The sequence below is a fragment of the Brachycentrus maculatus genome, unplaced genomic scaffold (assembly GCF_059751285.1).
Source record: "Brachycentrus maculatus isolate JH-2025_06_01 unplaced genomic scaffold, ASM5975128v1 h1tg000180l, whole genome shotgun sequence".
In the NCBI taxonomy this organism is placed as follows: Eukaryota; Metazoa; Arthropoda; class Insecta; order Trichoptera; family Brachycentridae; genus Brachycentrus; species Brachycentrus maculatus.
The window spans coordinates 949,562-970,341 of record NW_028280931.1 but is presented as its reverse complement, the minus strand read 5'-3'; the positions used below and the strand labels follow the sequence as shown (position 1 = coordinate 970,341).

Below are 20,780 nucleotides of genomic sequence, written 5' to 3'. Positions count from 1 at the left end.
AATACGGATTGTCATATTCCGAATGAGACTATTATGAGCGGTACAGAGTTACACAATAGCATTAAGCCGTCCAGTCTGAATGCGAGTGTTGCGTTTGATCTAACATGCGGTAAATGTTTCTATGAATTTTCACGTTAGAATTATACAAGTCCGTCGTGCGAATAAACGTGCATTACTCGAGGAGGTAATTTAAATGTTTCCTTAATGTAGCCGAGTGCACAAGCCGGCCACTAATGCACGCAGTTCCTCCCGGCGCCGGGGAGACGGGGCTCTCGCCGGACTGGGTCCATAAATCCCGGTTATTTATCGTGTTCCTTCCTTTCGGCTCCAGGCTGGAGTGCTGGTCCTCCTCGGATGCGGCTTAATGAGACGCGGCGTGAGTCAGATTCCTATCTCCGGCGAGTGGAAGTGCAGAACACCTGTTGAATAGCAAAAACTTTATTACTCCATGCAAAAATATCACAATGGCGATGGCAGAATGTTCCCACGGCATAGAAACGAGCTCTCGATCCATACCCGCCTCTTGCTGCAACGATATTACGAGATATTTCTCCTCCACTCTCCATGTCCGACGCTCCAACCCCTTCGCCTCCGCTGGGTGCGTTCGTACGCCGCATATCTTGCTCCCAACCTGCGAACTATTGTTCTACTAGCCTTACGAAACGCCAACACGTTTCATTGTCAAAATTCACACGATTGTTTTGCAAGATTCTACAATACTTACGTTCCGTTTTCTCAATGACGTGTGTGCGCAAGTACTGAAAACGTGAGTTTTATTTGTGTGAATCTAACATTGTGATTTATCAAGATTAATTACAGAACTTACGTAAAATTACAATAACGCATTAAGGCATTACTTTGTATTGTTGCGGTTTCCGAGTGAGACTATTAGGTACGTAAATCGATGGTTCGTTGCTAAATGTACGTTTTACGAATCCCGATTAAGAACGTTACCGATGAGCTGGCGCTCCAAAACGAAGGTCTATCCCTACGTGAGCAGATTGATAATTAGTTACGAATTGGTGGATCATTTTAGAATTCCTACTAAGGCACTATGCCTTCCGCGATAGGTGCGTGACAGGAAGACACGACTATATCTTATTTCGAATAATATTCGCCAACCGATCATGAAATATTCATACAATCAGCCGATAAAAAAACGCACATATTATAGGTGAGAAAATTGCAACAAGTGTTTTCTCAAGTATTTTTTTTGCCTCTAATATGCCTTATTGTTAACATGTTTTGAATTGTGATATATGAGTATTTACCGCCTTGGGCGTTGTGTGGTTTGTTACGAAATAGAATCGAACAAATCGAAGTCGCAAGCAAATCAAGCTTAAAAGGTCTGAGAGATAAAAATGAACAACAATGATATCAAGAGGAAAGTTTATTAATATTGTATTATTGTCTGTCTGCAGGTATTTTGGCGCCATAGAGTTGATTCTAGAATGTATCTGTAACACTATGACATTACGAGTTTTACGCACGTTGCGTAAAAAGTATATCCTAGTACATAGATATTACAAAATTCCAACGTAATAAAACTTCAAACATTTACCGCTTTATGATTTTACACAGAGATAAAAGCGCAGAATTACTTTCTTTTAGTCAAGTATTTATATAAAAAAGAACATTCCATCTCTTATTGTTCCGTAAACATCTTGACCTCTGAACCCAATCTTCTCTTACAATACCATTGAGCCACTTGTTTGGCTTCTATTTTCCTCTAATGGGCAGAAAAGCACTTATCTAGTTCACTTCCGTTGATCGATATTTTAAATTAAAGCTCTTATAGAGATATAATACTTTTTTATCAGAAACTTTTTTCATTTTTTATCAGGACTAATTTCAAAAGGGAATTAAAAATCTCTTGTTTAAGTGATCAATTTGTACTCTGTGTACCACTCAATATTTTATCCGTAATTAAACATTTTTTTATGACAAAAAAACACCTTTGTTACAAAATTATTTTACGTCTTATCACAACGTTATTACATTTTTTAAGTGAAAATATACTCAATTATAAAGCTATCAAACTAATCAATTTACCACTTATGATTCCTACCCACTCACTCCAACTGCCATTTTTATTTTTTATTTTTTTATAAAGTGATTTTATAAGAAAGTTAGTTTTCAACTTATAAAATAAGAATCATAAAGTAAATGCCTCGAATAAAATGTTTAACTAAATGTGATCACAAATAAAGCGTAAAAAAATATATTTTTCATTAATTGTTTCGGCAGTCATTTTGTGGTAATATCTATCCATTTTTAATTCGGTAAAAAGCATTATTTCTTCAAATCAATTATACCACGTGTTTCGGTGCATTTCTGAACATTTTCAAACACCGTATCACAAATACAAATAGTGTTATTCACCAAGTAAAATTTAAATTAAAAATATACCTTTCATTGAGTCGGTGCAAGAACGAGCTCGGTTTAGCGGTCTGACCTATGGTATTGCATAACACACAACAGCACACGGTGTAAGGCGGATTAAGGCTAGTTTAGATTAGAAAACAAATACTTGTATGGCCGAACATCGAACTGATCCGAGCCACTTTGAGATACAATCGAGCGGACCTAAAGCGGTCTCATTGTAGTGTAAATTTTAATTAATACAAAACCGTGAAATCGAAAATGTGCTTATAGGCTTTTGCTTTATACGCCTAGAGATTAATACAATATTAAAATCTTTGTTAGGATTTTTAAGCGATTCATAAATATTCGACCAGATGGAAGATATAGTTTTTATATTCATGGTTTGGGTTTTTCCGAGAGACGAAAAATGTGACAAAATTATGCTTTAAATTTTCTTTTGATTTAAATGCCATTAAAATTTGTCGATATTATTTATTTATTAATGGCTCAAAAATAATAAAAATAAACTCTTAACCAAGAAATAAAATGCAAATGAATGAAAATATTATTAATCGTGATTAAACTAAACTTGTTTATTTTACTGAAGGACCAGTATTCGTTAAGTCGCAACTTAATTTTCTCTAAATCCAGGTAATATTTAACGTAATTGATTTTTTCTTAAACCAACGTTTTTGAATTGATTTTTTTTTTAATTATATGGTTTTGAAAATAAAAGAGTTATTGAAAGGTAAGGAGTTAATTTACAAAAAAATATTTTTTCTAAAAGCATATATTCTTAAGAACATAAAAATATTCAAGACATGTATTCTTAAAAAAAATCGGACGTGAAGAGACATGTGATCTATCCGGTGGTCGGCCGGTGATTGTATCCTGCGTTTGCGAATATCCCCTTTATAGATTTACAACCCTTGGCACACCTTTATTTCTTAATTATGTTTTTTTACTATCAATTTTTTGTAAATCAATTACTTGAATGATTTATAAAATATATTTAAAAAAGGATCTCACATTGAAGAGAACATTGATTATATTATTCTGGAAATTGTGCTACATTAAGTCGAGCCAATGTCGACATCGATGTTGAGCCACACTCGACACAGGAGTGCTAAGGGTTAAAATTAAGAAGTAATTAATATTTAGCGATAAATACGTACTTTCTAAGAGTGGGGTACAATAACCAGTTTTGTATTCATTGTTAGTTCAACTACAGTTATTCCAATATGACCAAAGCTTAAAAAGGTGAAATAATTAACGATTCGCTAAATACTACGCTCATACACTCGCATCCGTAGATTGCCGTTTATGTAAAATTGGGAACGAGAAGTCCATACAAAGCGATGAATGCTAATTCAAACTGAGGAAATGCAGTATTTTGCCTAGTCCAATACTGGGGCCAGATAAAACGGTAATGCTGAAAAAGGCGGTGAGAAAATTAGTATTCTCACATACCAATTTGTGATAGAATTTATTAGATATTATATTGCGGAGGCCGCAGAGGAGTTCTAGGTAGGATTGTGTACATTCTTGAAGGTGATTAATTATCGCATAGTCTCTCTTGCCTCTTCCCAAATAATGGGACATTCTGGCTCGGAACATAGTAACAAAACACTTGAACATTACAGCCTATTGGCACAGGTGAATTATTGCTTATTTAGCAGTAAATATACACGAATTTGGCAGATGCTGCTGGTGTTTTTTAATTCAGGCAAATATAAAGAAGAAATTTAACCTTGATTGTCAAAGAGTACTATTTTGAGAGTGTTCGTTAAAGTAACTTAATTATGCCTCGCCTCAGAATAAAAACAACGGGGGAATGATCTGTGAAATATTTACCCGTTCAATTAAACAACTTAAGGTATTCCAAACAAATTAACTTTAAATAAATAAACACTAATAGACAAAAGGTGGCCTAGAATTTGTTAACTTATAACGATTATTTACATATACCATATAGCCATATTGTGACTGCTTTTAACAGAATTAATATTTATTTGTAAAAAAAAATAACACACTTGTATAAGACCTTTTGAGTTTAAAAGAAAAATATAAACACGACTAGTTTAGAGGACTATAGATGTTTTCGAAACTAGTTGTATTTACATAAATAAATTCAAGTGTTTTATTATTTTTTTAAAATATTTAAATCATTATGTTATTCCGCAAAGTGAATATAGTGTAGTGTAGTGTTACAGTTCTATTACTTTATAAATATATTCAAAATAAAATATAAATTCACTGTTATTATTAAATTTGACAGAGAGAAAACCCGTTTAAAATTTATCCTTTCAATATCACACGTCTTCTTATATGTAATTGGTGTGTTTAAGTAAAGTAAAAGGATATATTTTGGATTGGTCAGGAAATATATTTTTTTAAATAAATTATTTGTACTTTAACAAATTCCAATTTTTGTAATGACGTTTTCTGAATAAACAAAAGCATGGCGAAGTTGTAAATATTACATAATTTTTCACGATTTGAACATATTGTCGTTGGAAATTTCGAAACGGGTTGCATTTATGTTGATTTTGTACATGGGTTTGTACATGGCAATTTTCTAGAAGAAAGGGAATAGGTATAAATAAGAGTAGGATATTGAGTATGAGGATCAAATTATTTAAACAGAATTTTTGTTATAAGGTTAAACTTTTGACAGGAACGCCTAATACTATTATATACTCTTATAACAGTTTACGGTATTCATGGAACGAAAAAATAACAGTGTCTTGGATCTTGTTTAAGAAATAACTAATTTACGTATCAAAACTACTAATATTACTGCCAATGTTTTAAAAAATGTATTGATTCATATTTGATTATCAATAATTAACCGTAAACATTTCTAAATTAGCTTGAGAAAAGACACGAAAAAATTAACATCACAAAGTAGCGTGAAATTTGTATTTATTTATGTTACAAGGAGAACTGGGTATGGGAATAGTTATTAATAATTTGAATTACGCGTTTTACATTTTAGTTAAATTTTTTTATAGTAGCATTTAAAATTGTCTAAAAATTCTTTAAAAAATTAACAAATATATAAAATATTTTTGCTGATACTTTGTGGCACAATTTTGAACTATAAAATAAAACTCTAACTTAGTTTTTAACCACATTATCTTTTTCCAATCGGTTTTGTCAATCACCTTGTCATCATTAGGGATGGATATCATCTTGTCATCTTAAAGATGACCTATCGATCCCCGAAGATGAAGGTGCTTATCGAAAGCGGTTGGAAAAAAGTACCTAAAATACAAACGACTAAAATCAAAGTTTGAGTTTAATTCTGTTAATGTATTTTTACTTTTTATTCATTAAAATGTTATAATTTATATTATAACATTTTAATGAATAAAAATATTAGTTTATGTAAGTAATATAAGTTCGCTAACACTTAGAGATTTTTTTGTATACCGGTTTCGAGACGTACCCGTCTCTTCGTCAGGACAATCACTAAAACAGCGTGTAAAAAATACTACACAAAAAATACGTCACTATCATAGCACTAGTTAATCACTTATAACTACATAAAATATTCATCATAAATTTTGGTCGACCCGAGGATTAACATGCACTAGGGATTTCAGAACAAAACATGAACTGAGGGCCGAGGTCTGACATGCACTAAATGTATTGTATTTACCCTATTATTTGATTCATTACAAACAGTTAAGTTATTTATCTTGGCCATTTTTAGTACACAGTTTATAAGTTGGTTGGAAGATATTGCTTTTAAACCTTTAACAGTCACTCACTAATACTGTATTTATTTTGAAATATATGAATATGTGTACCTATGTAATTAAATACGAACATGCAGGTACACTATGATGACGGAACAGTTATAATCGTGATTATGTGCCCGTTAGTTCGATTCTAAACTTAGCAGACTTGAACATATTTCTACTTAAGTTATTTTAAAAAAATATATTTTTTTTACCTGTCACAGAGTATGGAAGAACCTTGTCAATTGAATATTAATTAAAAAGAGCGTGGTGAAAAATTGGAAGAGACTTATCTAAATACAAGTTTCTCAATATAATTTTTTACCAAAATAACAATTAGTTTTGTATTTGGTTTAAACAGTAGTGACACTTGCACTATTGAATATGTGAGTATCAAATATTACTTTAAAAAAAATAATATATATATATATATTTTTTATATTTATTCAGTAAATTAACGATTTAGTTAAGAAAACAAATTAAAAATAATGTTTGAAAAAAGTATTCCGTACTGTTTAATTTGCAAGAAATCACTAGACCAATTATAAAAATAATAATCTATGTATAACATATATAAAAATATAACTGTTCATTTATTTAAAATCTTAAATCTCCTAAAGTTATTCTGTGATTGCCTTGAAGTTTTTGGACAATGTCACATAGAAATTTAATTTAATAGAAGACAGGTAAAAATGAAAATTTGAAAAAAAGTTTTTTCGACTGCAATGTGAGCGACGTCTGTTGAATATATCAGCAATACACGATAAACTAAACATTACTCATGGTAGACAGCGTGCTTCTTGACACCTGTGTCACTTAGCATTTTCAATGATTTCGATCGGTCGAATGATTCAATGGCTTCACAAGCATTGTGAAATCGAACCAAAATACAAATATGTACTTTACATTTTATTTCTTTTCCATTTAAATAGACAAAGCTACGCCAACGCATGGCTTAATACAGATGGCAATAAATAAGAGTTGAAATCGTAATTATAATTTAATTTTGAATATCATTTTCCATAGCTTTCTATTACCGTATTAGAAATATTTTTATTATTGAATATTAAAATCATACGTTGAACTTTGTATGTGCGTCAAGATATGCTGTGGGATGTGAATGGGCAAAGCCTTATTGAATACCGAGGTGTTTATTGTTGTTTAAATAAGGGTATGTTTGGAATTAATTACAGTCTTTATTGCGCGTTTGGAAAACGGAATACGTATTGTTTTTGTGATTTAAGTCGACTTGATTTGCTCGTAATGGCGTATTAGGAATGTGCAGTAGGAGGATACTTAAATTGACAATGAACTGAAATAAGAATTAATATAACGTGTAATGCGTCATATTAAAATAACTTGAAGAATAGTAATGCGGATATTGTAAATAAAAAATTATAAATGATTGAATATTTATGTTATTGATGAAGACTTACTTCCTGATACAGGGTTCAATTGTTATTGTGAAAATATATTTATTCATATTTTAATTTTTAATGTTTTTATACACTCAATAAAATTATAGTAACATGCCGATACGAAATCCTTCGTTTTAAACATCAATTTACTGATTTCATGAATAATCCTTTTTTTTTAAATAATTGTTTTACTTAGTAAATACCACTATTAAACAAGTATAAACTAATAAAACATCAATTAAAAATGGATAGATTTTACCACAAAGTGACTGCCGAATCAATTAATGAAATAATCTTCTTCTCTTAAGAAACAGCGTGTGTTGTCTTGTTCGTTTAATACATGGATCAAAGGTTATCAGCTCTGCGATTCGGGTACTAGTTCTGGGGAATAATAAATGAATATTGATTTGAAAAATCATTTAACTTACTCACTCAAGAAAAGAAAGGTGTTTTGATATGGTTTGGGCATGTGGAACGAATGAGTGAGGAAAGAACGGTAAAACAAATAAATGATGCGAATGTGGTAAAAATTTAGGAGTAGACGATAAGCGAGAAAAACTTGACATGATAAAGTAGGTAAAATACTTGAAAGTCGGAATAATCACGGATTTATATGAAGACATTGCATGGATGTGGCATGAGGCGAAAAATGTTTGCGGAGACGGAGTGGTGTGGCGTTATATTATCTCTTCCTACTCCTGCGGGTAAGCTGCGTGATGGCTAGTTGGCTGGTTGTAGTAAAAAATCACATACATTTATTTTTATCCCCCTGGAAATTGAACCCGGGGTTTCCAGCTAGCTATTCAAACGTGTTGACCACTACAATATGGATGAACTAAAAAAAATAGAAAGCGTACCTGAAAGTATTATACTACAATACTAGAAAATTCTTTTTCTTCTTCATCTTTTTGTAGATCCTAAGGATCTGTTTGGACCTCCTAAGAAAATAAAATCAATAAAATAGCAGCAGAATTACATAAAAGTTGTAGAAACGTCTTCAGTAATGACAAAATATAATTTGTTATTTGAGAAGTTTCATCACTTTTTAAAATAATTCATAGAATATTATTCATTTCATAAAGGTAGTTTTACTAAGACCGCATGAACTTTTTTTAGAGAGGATTCTGCCTTTCTCTATTTCTTAAACGGAAATCGAAAAATGAAGAAAAATTGACAGAAAAAATCTCATTAGTCATAATAGCCTTAAAATAGGAACGAAATAAAACAAAAAATATAGGTTGAATACAGCTTACTAGCTATAGTTACTACTCATCTACTTTCGTCATCAGTTGCGGTTTGTAACACGAAAAATAGGCAACAATTTGAAATGATGAATTAATGGAAAATATTTTTTATTAATTAAATAATAAAATTTTCAAAACAGCTAAGAATATGAAGTTTGTTAAGCTAGTGGAAAGAACCAACTCATAAGCGTCACTTTGTGGCAAAAACTAACCATTTTTTTAAGTTTTACTTAGTAAATACCACTATTTCTTAGAATCATTGAAATATGTGTTTGAAAATGGTATCTTGAATATGATGCGATATGCATGAAAACACGTGTCACAATAGATTTTAAGAAAAAGTAGTATTTACTAGGTAAGACATTAATTGAAAATTAAGATATCATTGACTACGTGACCATTTCTTTTATTAAAAAAAAAAACTAATTTATAATTTAAATTTTTGACGTCACTGTAATTTTGTGATTCATTTTTACTCGAATAAATGTACGAACGAAAATTTAAATAATATGTATGGTTACGAAAAATTATTTAATATGACAATTTTATTTATCACGTAATGCAAGCTTCCACGTTGTTAATGTAGAAATGTATTGTATTATTTCACAAGTGATTAGATTTGCAAGAACAAAATCTGCACATTTGTACAATACAAAATATAATGTTATACTGTGTTCTCATCCTATTACAAAACAATGTTCACAATACAGAAACAATGATTTGTAGAAAAAACTGTACTTACGTTTACAGTTCAGGTACATTGACATGGTTGGGTACACAGATAAAACTATAAACAATAAAACCAGGGTTGCATCTCAATTATTAAAAAAAGTATTGTTTTTAATCCAAGCGATAAAATTCAATAACTCTCATACAATTCGGACATCTTTTAGGTACTTCGTTGAATATTCCGTAAAAAGCTGTTGTACAATAAATACATTATCTGTTTAGTGCAATACATTTTCTATTGAAATATTACATCTAGAAGAGCGATTACACTAAAACGGCACTAAAACGCAGCACTAAAACGGTTATATTATATAAAGGAAAAAGAATACAAAATAAATATTATATTACATAAACGTACTCTAATTTTTTGTTACATTAATTGACATTTGATTCAAGAAAACAGTTTTCGTTATTGTAGTTATTATAGTAAAAAAAGTTGTCATTTATATATCATTAATTTATTGTGCGCATAAATATTATTATTTCGAACAAGATTCTACAATATATACTAGTATTTAAGTCAATATTCAAAACACTAACATTGTGATTAAATTTTTTCCACTTAATTACTTTGTTATAAAATCACTTTATACAAGATATAAAGTGATTTTAAAACAAACTTATTTTGTACGTTATATCATAATTTGTTTTTTTTTTTTTGTTTGAAGATTTAAACAGACAAATATAATGTAACCTTGTTACTTATATTGAAAATTTTATAGGAATTATGTTCATTAGCGTTTGTTGATTTCTCACATTTATATTTAAAACAGTGGATATCCACTGGAAAGTACATATATTTATTTATTTAATTGATTTATTTCACGGATTTCTTAAGGAATCATTATTTTTCTTAAGATAGAAAATTTGCTTACCGCTATGAAGTATTTAACTATATTCCAGTCAAAAACAATATTTTTTAAACGGTTGAGGTGTCTATGATTTCAGCCGTTTCAGTTATATTTCAATTATCGTTAGTACCTATTATAATTTTTCAACGTGGGTGGTAGCCCTACACATATGTAGCTGCCTTGCGCCTATGGTAAAGTGTTCTTCTTCAGTACACCTAAAGTGAAAGCGTGTTGACAGCCCAGTGCAGGTGATTCATTATTCTTGATAATTCCGTAACCAGCACGTGCGAATTTTCATTCAAACTCACCTTCCTATATTGTGCACTGCGTTTGGTTTACTTCTCATACTACAATTATCGCATTTTTCTTGTAAGGATCTGCAAAATCATTCTGCTTCTACTTTTTTGTGCATAAATCTTATGTAATAAAATGGATACTTAATTAAATCCAGTATTAAGAGTTATAGACTTTTCGCATGTTTACAGTCGTTAGATATATTGATTCAGAATAACAACAATAAGTTTATTTATTATTTTTCATAGTGTTCATAACCAAAAATGCAGAAAATTCGTTTATTTAAAAGGACTTTCTATGAATTCGGAAGGTAATAGAAGAGATTTTTGGTCGGTTCATCAATCTTACTAATATAATGAAAACTTGAAATAGGAAGAACTAAAGTTTTTTGTTGTTGGTGAATTAATTTTTAAATGAAAATTTCTGAAAAATGAATGAAATCGTTTTCAAAAAATACTGTAAAATGAAACTTTTAAATTTCAATTTATTTCCAAAATATTTATGAAGTAAAGCTTGAAAAGTGTTTTTGAATTTAACCATTAATGAATTTGAGTATCTATAAGGATTGAAGAGTAAATTTGAATTAAAACGTCAATAATTTTGAGTAAATCAAAACACTTAACCCATCACAAAAAAGACGATGTTTAGTTTAAAAAATCGTTGCAATTATGAGATATGAAATATATAGAAATCGTTTAGGATTAATACTTTTATTTCGTTTAAATGCTTCGAGTTTTAAGTAAATGGCTGTGAATATTAGCCTTCTTTGTGATTCGATAAACTATAATACTAAATTTAAAACATTGCGAAAAAATCGGCATTGCAGTGAAATTATGTAAAACATAAATTGCATACAGTTTACGTTAATACAAACATATTTCGTTGCGAATCTCATAAACAAAATTGTGAAATTTATCATGAATATTAAACCCAGTAATTTAGTACTTTGAAACAATTTTGTCATCATTGATTAGAATTCATGCTAAGAGAAATCCATAAAAATATGAAATATGGTTTCTACTCGTGACGGCGTAATTTGGCGTATTATATTTCGTGTACATAGAAATACTCTATTTGAGATTAAACAATGTTATTATACTAATTCTTTGATCACTTGCCTGTTACATGACCCCGTTAGATATCAGGTGCTTTACTATTACCAATATTCGTAATATTATCGATCCATTGATCCCAGGTAATTGCGTATCGATTAATACTGAAAAAAATGTTGCTTCATTCGTGAAAGTGACAGAAAACTATCATTACATTGCAAAAACTAGTTTCATAATGGCTGCTCATTAAAACTATTCAAATTAGAAGGCAGTATGTATTAAATTATACTTATAAAAAATATATATCAAATACTAGGCATATCGTAAAGTGATAGTTCATTTAAAATCATTATCATTGAAAATATGGAGAAAGTAAAATATATTAATTAAATTATCAATTTCAATATGTATTATTGAATTGCTGAAAGATAATAAATTAACTTCATAAGAATATTTGCATTATCAAGACAGCATGTTTTCATTAAAACGTCAATCGTATGGTAATTTAAGCGGGTTTATTTATTTATATTTTTTTATTTTTACAGATAAGTTAATTATTGTACACAAAAAAAGATGAACACAAAAACATTATTTTAGGTTTTGTTAAGGTTTTTTTATACGTAAAACTTTTTCGTTGCATTTCCTGACTAACAGGGGAAGTCCACTTATAAGTTTAGATGTTTAATACAAGTAAGCATTTTATATGAAAAAAAAATAGTTAATTGAAATGTAAAACATTCTTGGATTGCATACAGTTAATAAAAAAAGAAAATATATTTATCGTCTTTCAGTATTTAACGAATCCTCAGCATTCCCATTATTTTATTGAATAGTTTGTACTAAAATATAAATGCAAGACTATGATTGAAAAAAATGTGTTTACTAGACCATTTTTGGTATGTATTTTACACCTTCTGCATGTTCATTTTAAAAAGCTCGCAAAATCTGAAATAATCATTTCGAAAAAATAAGGTATTTAAATTATGAAGTTACTTATTTACTACATGTTTCATACAATTTGTATATGTATATATATATATATATATATATATATATATATATATATATATATATATATATATATATATATATATATATATATATATATATATATATATATATATATATATATATATATATATATTTATATTTATATATATATATATATATATATATATATATATATATATATATATATATATATATATTTATAAATATATATATATATATATATATATATATATATATATATATATATATATATATATATATATATATATATTACCCCAGTTTAAAAGGAATAAATTTTAGGGGGTTACTATAAAGTATTACTGTGGTGGTTATTGCTTTTGGCTACCATCCTAAAAGTCGTGAACTGCATTTCTAAGGGAGTGAAAATAAATATGATTGCTTTTAATATATATATTTATTATTTGATACTACCCTGGACTTGCACCTGAGCGTCAGACTGATCAGCTTGCCTTCATACAACTAGCGATCAACTTAACAATGCATCAATTTGATGCAATAACCTATGCACCACTGAAGAAGAATAATTATCCCGTACATTGGTAGTATATGAAAATTAGTGCATACGATACACAGGATAATAAAATAGATGAAAAACGCTACAACATCGAAGAATATTAAATAACAATAATTTTCGACGTAAAACGTTTTTTCAGGTAAATCATATTTTGACTTGCTAAGAGTTCGACCTGAATACATATTATAACATAATACTTTATATTATACTTGACATCTGTTTAAAATACTGAATCACCAAGGTGATGATTCAAACCCGATGATAAAAATAAGTTAAACAGATTATTTATGAAATTAGACTGAAAACCAGCTGTAAATCGCTAATGCATATCAAGTCGTGTACAATTTAACGCGAGGTGCTATTGTTAAATGCAAATATTATGCAAAACACTTATGCCTTACTGCATCGTAAAATATTTTTATCAGATAAGCAAGGTAACTTTTTATCGACATCGGAAAGCGAAACGGCTTGAAGCTACTTTTAAGCGTAAAACGAATTATTTGTACAGATTTATAGGTGATTTCTATATAAGTACTATCGATAAGATTAAGAAAGGTGTTGAGATGGTTTGGACATGTGGAACGAATGAGTGAGGAAAGAACGGTAAAATAAATTTGTGAGGCGAATGAAGTTTGAAAAAAAGCAGAGGAAGACCAAGGAAAACTTGTCACGATCAGGTATGTCAAATACTTGAAAGCGGTTAGGTCAGGAGTCGAAATAATCGGCGGGTATGTATGAATGTGGAAAAGGCGAGAAATGTTGTGGCGTTCGATTCTCTCTACCTATCTCTGCGAATTAATCAGTTAATTTTCTACCAGGAAATATATTAATTTTAGCAAAAGTAAAATCTGAATTCTACTTGGAATTGCCGAAACCTGATTTTGATTTTTCTTTTAACGACATAAAATGCGATATTATAAAATAAGTCTTAATTTTAAATGCCAAACATTTGTTTAATTATTGAAATAATTTATTTTCTGTCTGACTATCTGACAAAATTTTCAATTGTTTTATGATCACAATCTTTAGTTAAGATCGCTCTGGTGTAAAAAATCCCTTAAAACTTTATAAGGTAAAACAACTTTGTTTTAACCACTTTTTATTGGTACACTTTTTCCAACCGGTTGGGAAAAGTGTACCAATAAAAAGTAGTTACAACAAAGTTGTTTTATTTTACAAAGCTTATAAAATGTGCCACAACGTAGTATATGCGAAAAAAAAATCAAGAAAAAATCCTTTAAAGGTTTTTCGAGTTTCAGCATCGATATTGTGACGATATATAATTACGAGTTTTTTTTCAATTGTTTCTTTTGAATGAAATAAAGAATGCATTAATTCTAGTTCGTGTGCACGAAATAGTTAGTAACAGGTGTATATGTAATATTTTGTGCGGATGGATTCAGGCGCGTGTAAGTTTTTTTTTGGTTTCTATGCCGTATATCGTTTACACTTTTTATAAACAATTCGACTCGTAAAATATCGTTTTTCATTAAGATGTCAATAATCTTAAATTTCGTGATCCTCTCAAGTTTTATCCTAAACTGCATTTCTACATTTTCATATTAATTAATAATCTTAGTACTTAACAGTCTGAGAAATTTAATTAAACAAGCTTAAGAGGTAATAATATATTTTCACGAGATTTAATGATGTACATAGATTATAATGAAAACATTTTTATGCCATAGAACAATGCAAGTTTAAGCTAAAGAAAGGCAATTTAGTACAACCATATAAAATAAAATAAGATTTATGAATTTATTTTTCTAAAGCTCTTAATTACTTTCGAGTTGATTTTCTACGGGCATAAATTTAAAAAAGAAAAGTCTTTAAAATATTTATTGCAACATGTATATTAATAAACCACATACAAATTAGAAAAAATGTAGGTTTACGTACTTTATGCATTTTTGTGCAAGGGGCTGGGCAAAAACCTCACTAATTTACCCTAGTCTTCCTCTTTTTTATTGTCTATTTTTTTTATTGTTTTACTTGATTACATGTTGCTGCATCATATAAAAATAGCATTATTATTATAATAAGATTCATACTTAATCCATTTCAACTCATTGGTAAGCACGAAACCTTAAATGAAATTTATTTAAATTTTGTAGATACGAGTATATGTAAATTTCTTACAAAGCTTAAAAATTATTAAGACAAAACCCTTAATAAATTTCATGTAAAGTTTCCTCATTACCAACGAATTGAAAATAATTACGTGTGAATTCTTATTATTATAAAAATGTTAATTTTTTTTAAGTATGCAGAAAAATGTAATAAAAAAAATAAAAAAGAGTCAGTAAAAAGAACTAAGACTAAGGTAAATTAGTGATGTGTTTGCCCCGTTACACCAAAAATGCGCCAAAGTCAAACACATTTTTCATAATTTGTATGGGTCCTATTGTTAATGATTTTTTTAATACGCATAACAATGTAATAAAAGTAAAATACAAATTAAGTAAAATATAAGTCAATAAAAAGGAGTAAGACTAGGATAAAGTAAAAATAAAATTATTTGTAATGTACCAACAAATTTATTTTTTATTTATTTGTAAAACTCGATTTTCATTTATGTATTAAATCAACACTGATTTTTCCTAAATTATTACCTGATATCCCGTAAATTATTGCTGCACGTGTTAACTATTACTTAATACCTAGAATTATTAAGCTATATAAGGACCGTCAGTCCATGTAATCTTCACATTCGTTTGAAAATGCCATAACTAGGCTAAACGGTTTACACAAAATTAATTTTTTATGTGTTTTTTAACAAATAAAATACAACTTAGTATTTCTTTAATGTTTTTCGCAGATACTTTGTGACACATTTTATAAACTTTATAAAATTAAACAACTTAGTTTTAACCACTTTTTTTAACCCTGGTGATGACAAGGTTCTTGTCGAATCCGGTAGGTTAAAGTGTACTAATAATCATAAGTTTTTAAACCAAAGTTGTTTAATTTTATAAAGTTTACAACTTAGTAAACTCAAAAAATTTAAAATTTAATACTTAATCGCAATTTTAATTTTTATCAACCAAATCTTGAAACATAGTTTTTTTCCACCCCGCGATTTGAAATACGATAAAAATAGATCAGCTGATAGGTTGTGGTTACAACTGAATAAATGTCAGTGTGGAGTACGTACGCCGACATGACATAATACCAGCGTTAATGTTGATTCTCGTTACAGTCATGATTGGGTACTTGGTAATACAATACATTGTGCGAGGCAAGGTCGCTCGGGCCTCGCGTCATTGTGAGTACACCAGCACACATACCGGCGTGCATGGCTATCGTGACGGTTGCAATCATGTCAGTTCTCAATTTTGAGAAAAAACTCATTAAATGCATATGGTTGAGAATAATGAGAGGATGGAGTGCAAATTCTAATTAAATTAAATTAAAAAGATTTTTTCATGTATTTGGATGTGAATCGAATGAGTAAAGAAGGAATAGAAAAATAAATATACAGGCGAATTAGGTTGGTTATAGAAACAGAGGAAGGCCGAGGAAAACTAAGCATGATCAACATTTCAAATACTTGAAAGTGTCAGGTAAGGAGTCTGAATAATCGGCGGGTGTGTATGAAAAGATCCATGAATGTGGAGGCGAAGATTGTTTGCAAAGACAGATTGGTGTGGCGTTCTATTCTCTCTGCCTATCCCTGCATAGAAGCGGTGTAATGGTTAATTGGTTAGTATGGTATGATTTGAACAATTTTCTCACCAATTTAAACAGTCGAAAACATTAAAAAACAAAGAGGCGTTGGACAATTATTGTACTCATTTATTTGTAATTTTGTAAACTGTGGATAAAGAAAGACGTTTAAATAAAAAAAGTACTTTATATTTAATGTTTTATGTATATTTTTATGGTTAATTTATTACATTTGCGATGCATTACTCTACTAAAATTTATTAAGTATTACATATTATTATGTATGTATGTCCATAGTTCTGTTCAGTTCAATGTCGAAGATCATTTATTACAAAAAATAAAATAAGTTCTGTTTGCAACAGTGAAAAACAAAACTAATATAATTAAGTGAAATTAAATTAAAGTATTACGTAAAAATATAAGACCCTGTCTATTCTCATTAAGTTTCTTTAAATGTACATGTCTGAGGTACATGTCTGAGGCAGGCAGCATTACTTTTTTAATTTTTTTAAAATACGACATATTTACTGAATAAACCATCCACTTAAACTGACATTATAATTGAATAAACCAAAAGTTATGTTTATGCGTGTAACCTTATCATAATTTTTTATCCAAATTGTTTATTTAAAAAAAAAAATATGTTGCCTTGACACGAGTAAATTCATAGAAAAAAATATGGCATTAAAATCAGTAAAATGATACTTTTTGTCATTATGTTGAAGAAAACATTTTATTCAAATGGCCGTTTATATAATTGAGATAGTAAGATACTATTCATTATGTTTAATTTATATCTATACTATAAACGATATATCGCATGCTATTTGAAGACTTTAAAAAAAATCTTGTTTGACAAATCCGAATTATGATTTATAAAGGTCAAATTCAAACATTGATAAAGATATGTGAAAGACATATGATGTTAAATAAAAAAAGAAAGCAAGGCTGAGATAAGCATTATCGATAAAATTTATAAAGGTGTGTTGAAATGGTTTGGACATGTGGAACGAGTGAGCGAGAAACAATAGTAAATCAAATTTATGAGGCAAATGTAGCTGGAAATAGGAGCGGAGGAAGACCGAGGAAAACATAGCATAAACAAGTATTTCTAATACTTGAAAGTGGTCGGATCAGGAGTCGAAATAATCGGCGGGTATGTAAGAATGTGGAAAAGCCGAAAACTCTTTGCAAATACAGGGTGTTTTGGCGTTAGTGAAGCGGCGTGATATTTAGTTAGTTTTTGTTGCTGTTTATTCATATGTAGGTATATAACTATTTTAATTTATTTCATAAAAGTGAGTAAAGATATTATTTTGGATGTTATTTTAATTTATTTCTCATCTTCATTCATGATGACCCAACACATTGGATACAGAGATACGGCACGTAAAATGCGACCATCAATTTGCATTCAAGAAGTCAACAAGGTTCTATCTTGTACATACACATAAATCCATAATTACGTCATATAACCAAGATTTAAGCATTGTTTACAGATTATTCTGCTAGAGTGATCAACCAGAAAGTGTTAATTGAAAGGATTATTTTAATTAAAAAAACTTTAACTCACATTTTAATTGTATAATCGCGAAAAAGTATACAATTTATAAATGTAATCCTAAAAAATTAACAAAACAGCGTCCTCATTGAAAAAAAATCAGTAACAGGGTCGACAAATTTATCAGATAAGAAGGTATAATTTTTATGTTGAATAAAAAAAGTAGATTACTATTATCGTTAGTTAAGTTGTTGATCTTAAAACGAATAAGATCAGGTATGTAAAATACTTGAAAGCGGTCAGGTTGGGAGTCGAAATACTCGGCGGGTATGTATGAGGAGATGTATGAATGTGGAAGAGGAAAATAATGTTTGCAAAGACAGAGTGGTGTGGCGTTCTATTATCTCTGCGTATTCCTGCAGAGAAGCGGATGTGATGGTTAGTTAGTTAGTTTTAAATAGAATAAAATACATGTATTTTAAAAATTATATGATTAAAAAAACACATTATTTCTCACTACTCGAAAACGTTTATTATAAACATTTGGATGGTCTTCTTATATGGTAAATGCCACTATTTCGGGGAAAAAAAAAGGAACACGTGTTTCGATACATCCCGCATCCTTTTCAAACACCAACACTAAATCTTGCGAAATGTATCGAAACACGTATCACAAAAGATTTTATGAAATAGTTGTAACTACCAACTGAAATTTAAAATAAAAATGGATGGAGTGACTTCCGAATCAATTCATGAAAAAAATAACGTAATCATGTTTCTTTCGGATAAGATGAGTTATTTGTAACGCGGAAAAGCGCGTAATTGCACTTACGTTTAAAACAATAAAATAAATAGTCACATTAATAAATAATAAAATAAAATAAAATGAATAATAAACACGAAGAAGTTATTGATATACCGTTATCTCTATAAATACTCAGATTATTCATTTATGTTGGGATATAAATAAAAATGTTTATATCGCTCCCTAAAGGTATGATCCAGCATTTTGAAGCACTCAAAATATCGCTTCATAAGGTTTTAGTAAAAAATATATGGATTTGGGGAATGGGGCTGTTGATATTTTATATTATCAATGATATAATAAAAAGTGCTTTTCTTGCAGACAAACAATTATTTTCTAAAATCCCCGTATAATTACTTCATTGACTTTTGTTTAAAAAAAGTGTAATAAGTGATTCGCATAAAATAACGTTTCGTTCAATTTGACACCCAAAAGTGATTCGATGAATAAATTAACTTGACTAAATGCCTGCTGGTTGATTTGCATTAAAATGAAGAAGAGGCACAAAATACCCCAAATATTCGCCAAGCACGAGGAATGAGTAGATACATATCGAAGAACGGAATACATTAGTGATGGTATTCAAGAGCATTTTCACGAACCAAATAGCGAATTGGCCATTTTCATGGTCGTCTTGGTGTTGTTAGGGGACGACAGCGCCACCAAGCGGACACCGCGAGTACTTCTGCGGTTCGTGTCTCGGGTGTCGATAGAGAAGAGCCCAAACTTTCCGGAGGTGCGTTAATGCTTTGTAAATATCTCAACAGATGGCTGTAATTTCCTTGTTTTCATTTGGCGGTCTTTACACCCCTGCTAATGCCTTAACGCGGAAAACTTACCGCACCGTGTGTTTACATGAAATCAAGGTCTAGTATATCCAAAGTTCCAATATTGTTTTTGGTGACCCTGGATTTCGTTATACTGTAAACTTTGAAAAAAAAATCGTATTTAACATCATAGGCAGCAAACGTTTGAAAGTTTTAAAAATGTTATTCATTAATTAATAAAATTATCTTGCCTAAACTTAACATGATTAAAAAAAAATATTATTTGATAAATAATTTTTATTTTTATTTCTTTACAGACAGAGCCTGGAGAGACATTCGCGACAACAAAAGAAGGTAAATAATATAAATTCAATATTTTAAATAATATATATTTTTTTTAATAAAAATATTTATTTCCGTGAAAAACCATTGAGGATGGTTCGATCAAAAATGTTTTTGTTGAGTACAATATAATAATTGAAAAAAATGAGATTAAGGTTCGGGATAAATAAAATATGTTTATATGAATAAATGAAAAACTCATTCTTAAAATGGAAGTTTATAGGTATTTACAGTACGAGATATATACATGGAATCATCTTGGAATATAATGGTTTTTAATTATAGATTATAATTTATATTCTAAGAATGGACGTATAATTATTGGTTACAAAAACTACGTAGGGGCCGATATAGAAATTGCAAAAGAAATTATGAAATTGATAAAGTGCTTTTGTTCCATTCTTATAATTTTTTTAAAATTGTAAATCTCTTCATTTTTTATAACGATAGTGTCT

General features: G+C 29.3%; 1 protein-coding gene across 5 annotated transcripts in view; it reads left to right on the top strand.

The window, feature by feature from the left end:
• chas (chascon) overlaps window positions 1–20,780 on the top strand; it is a 232,952-nt gene that overhangs the window by 92,503 nt on the left and 119,669 nt on the right. For 4 of the 5 annotated variants that reach the window (XR_015837748.1, XM_088262430.1, XM_088262429.1 and 1 more), the window contains exons 2-3: window positions 19,538–19,952; window positions 20,301–20,337. Coding sequence is in view for 4 of the 5 variants with exons in the window: in XM_088262430.1 (XP_088118556.1) it covers window positions 19,842–19,952; window positions 20,301–20,337 (148 nt within the window). In the remaining variant the exon portion in view is untranslated. The remainder of the gene's footprint in view (window positions 1–19,537; window positions 19,953–20,300; window positions 20,338–20,780) is intronic. The other variant, XM_088262431.1, reaches the window with a different exon arrangement.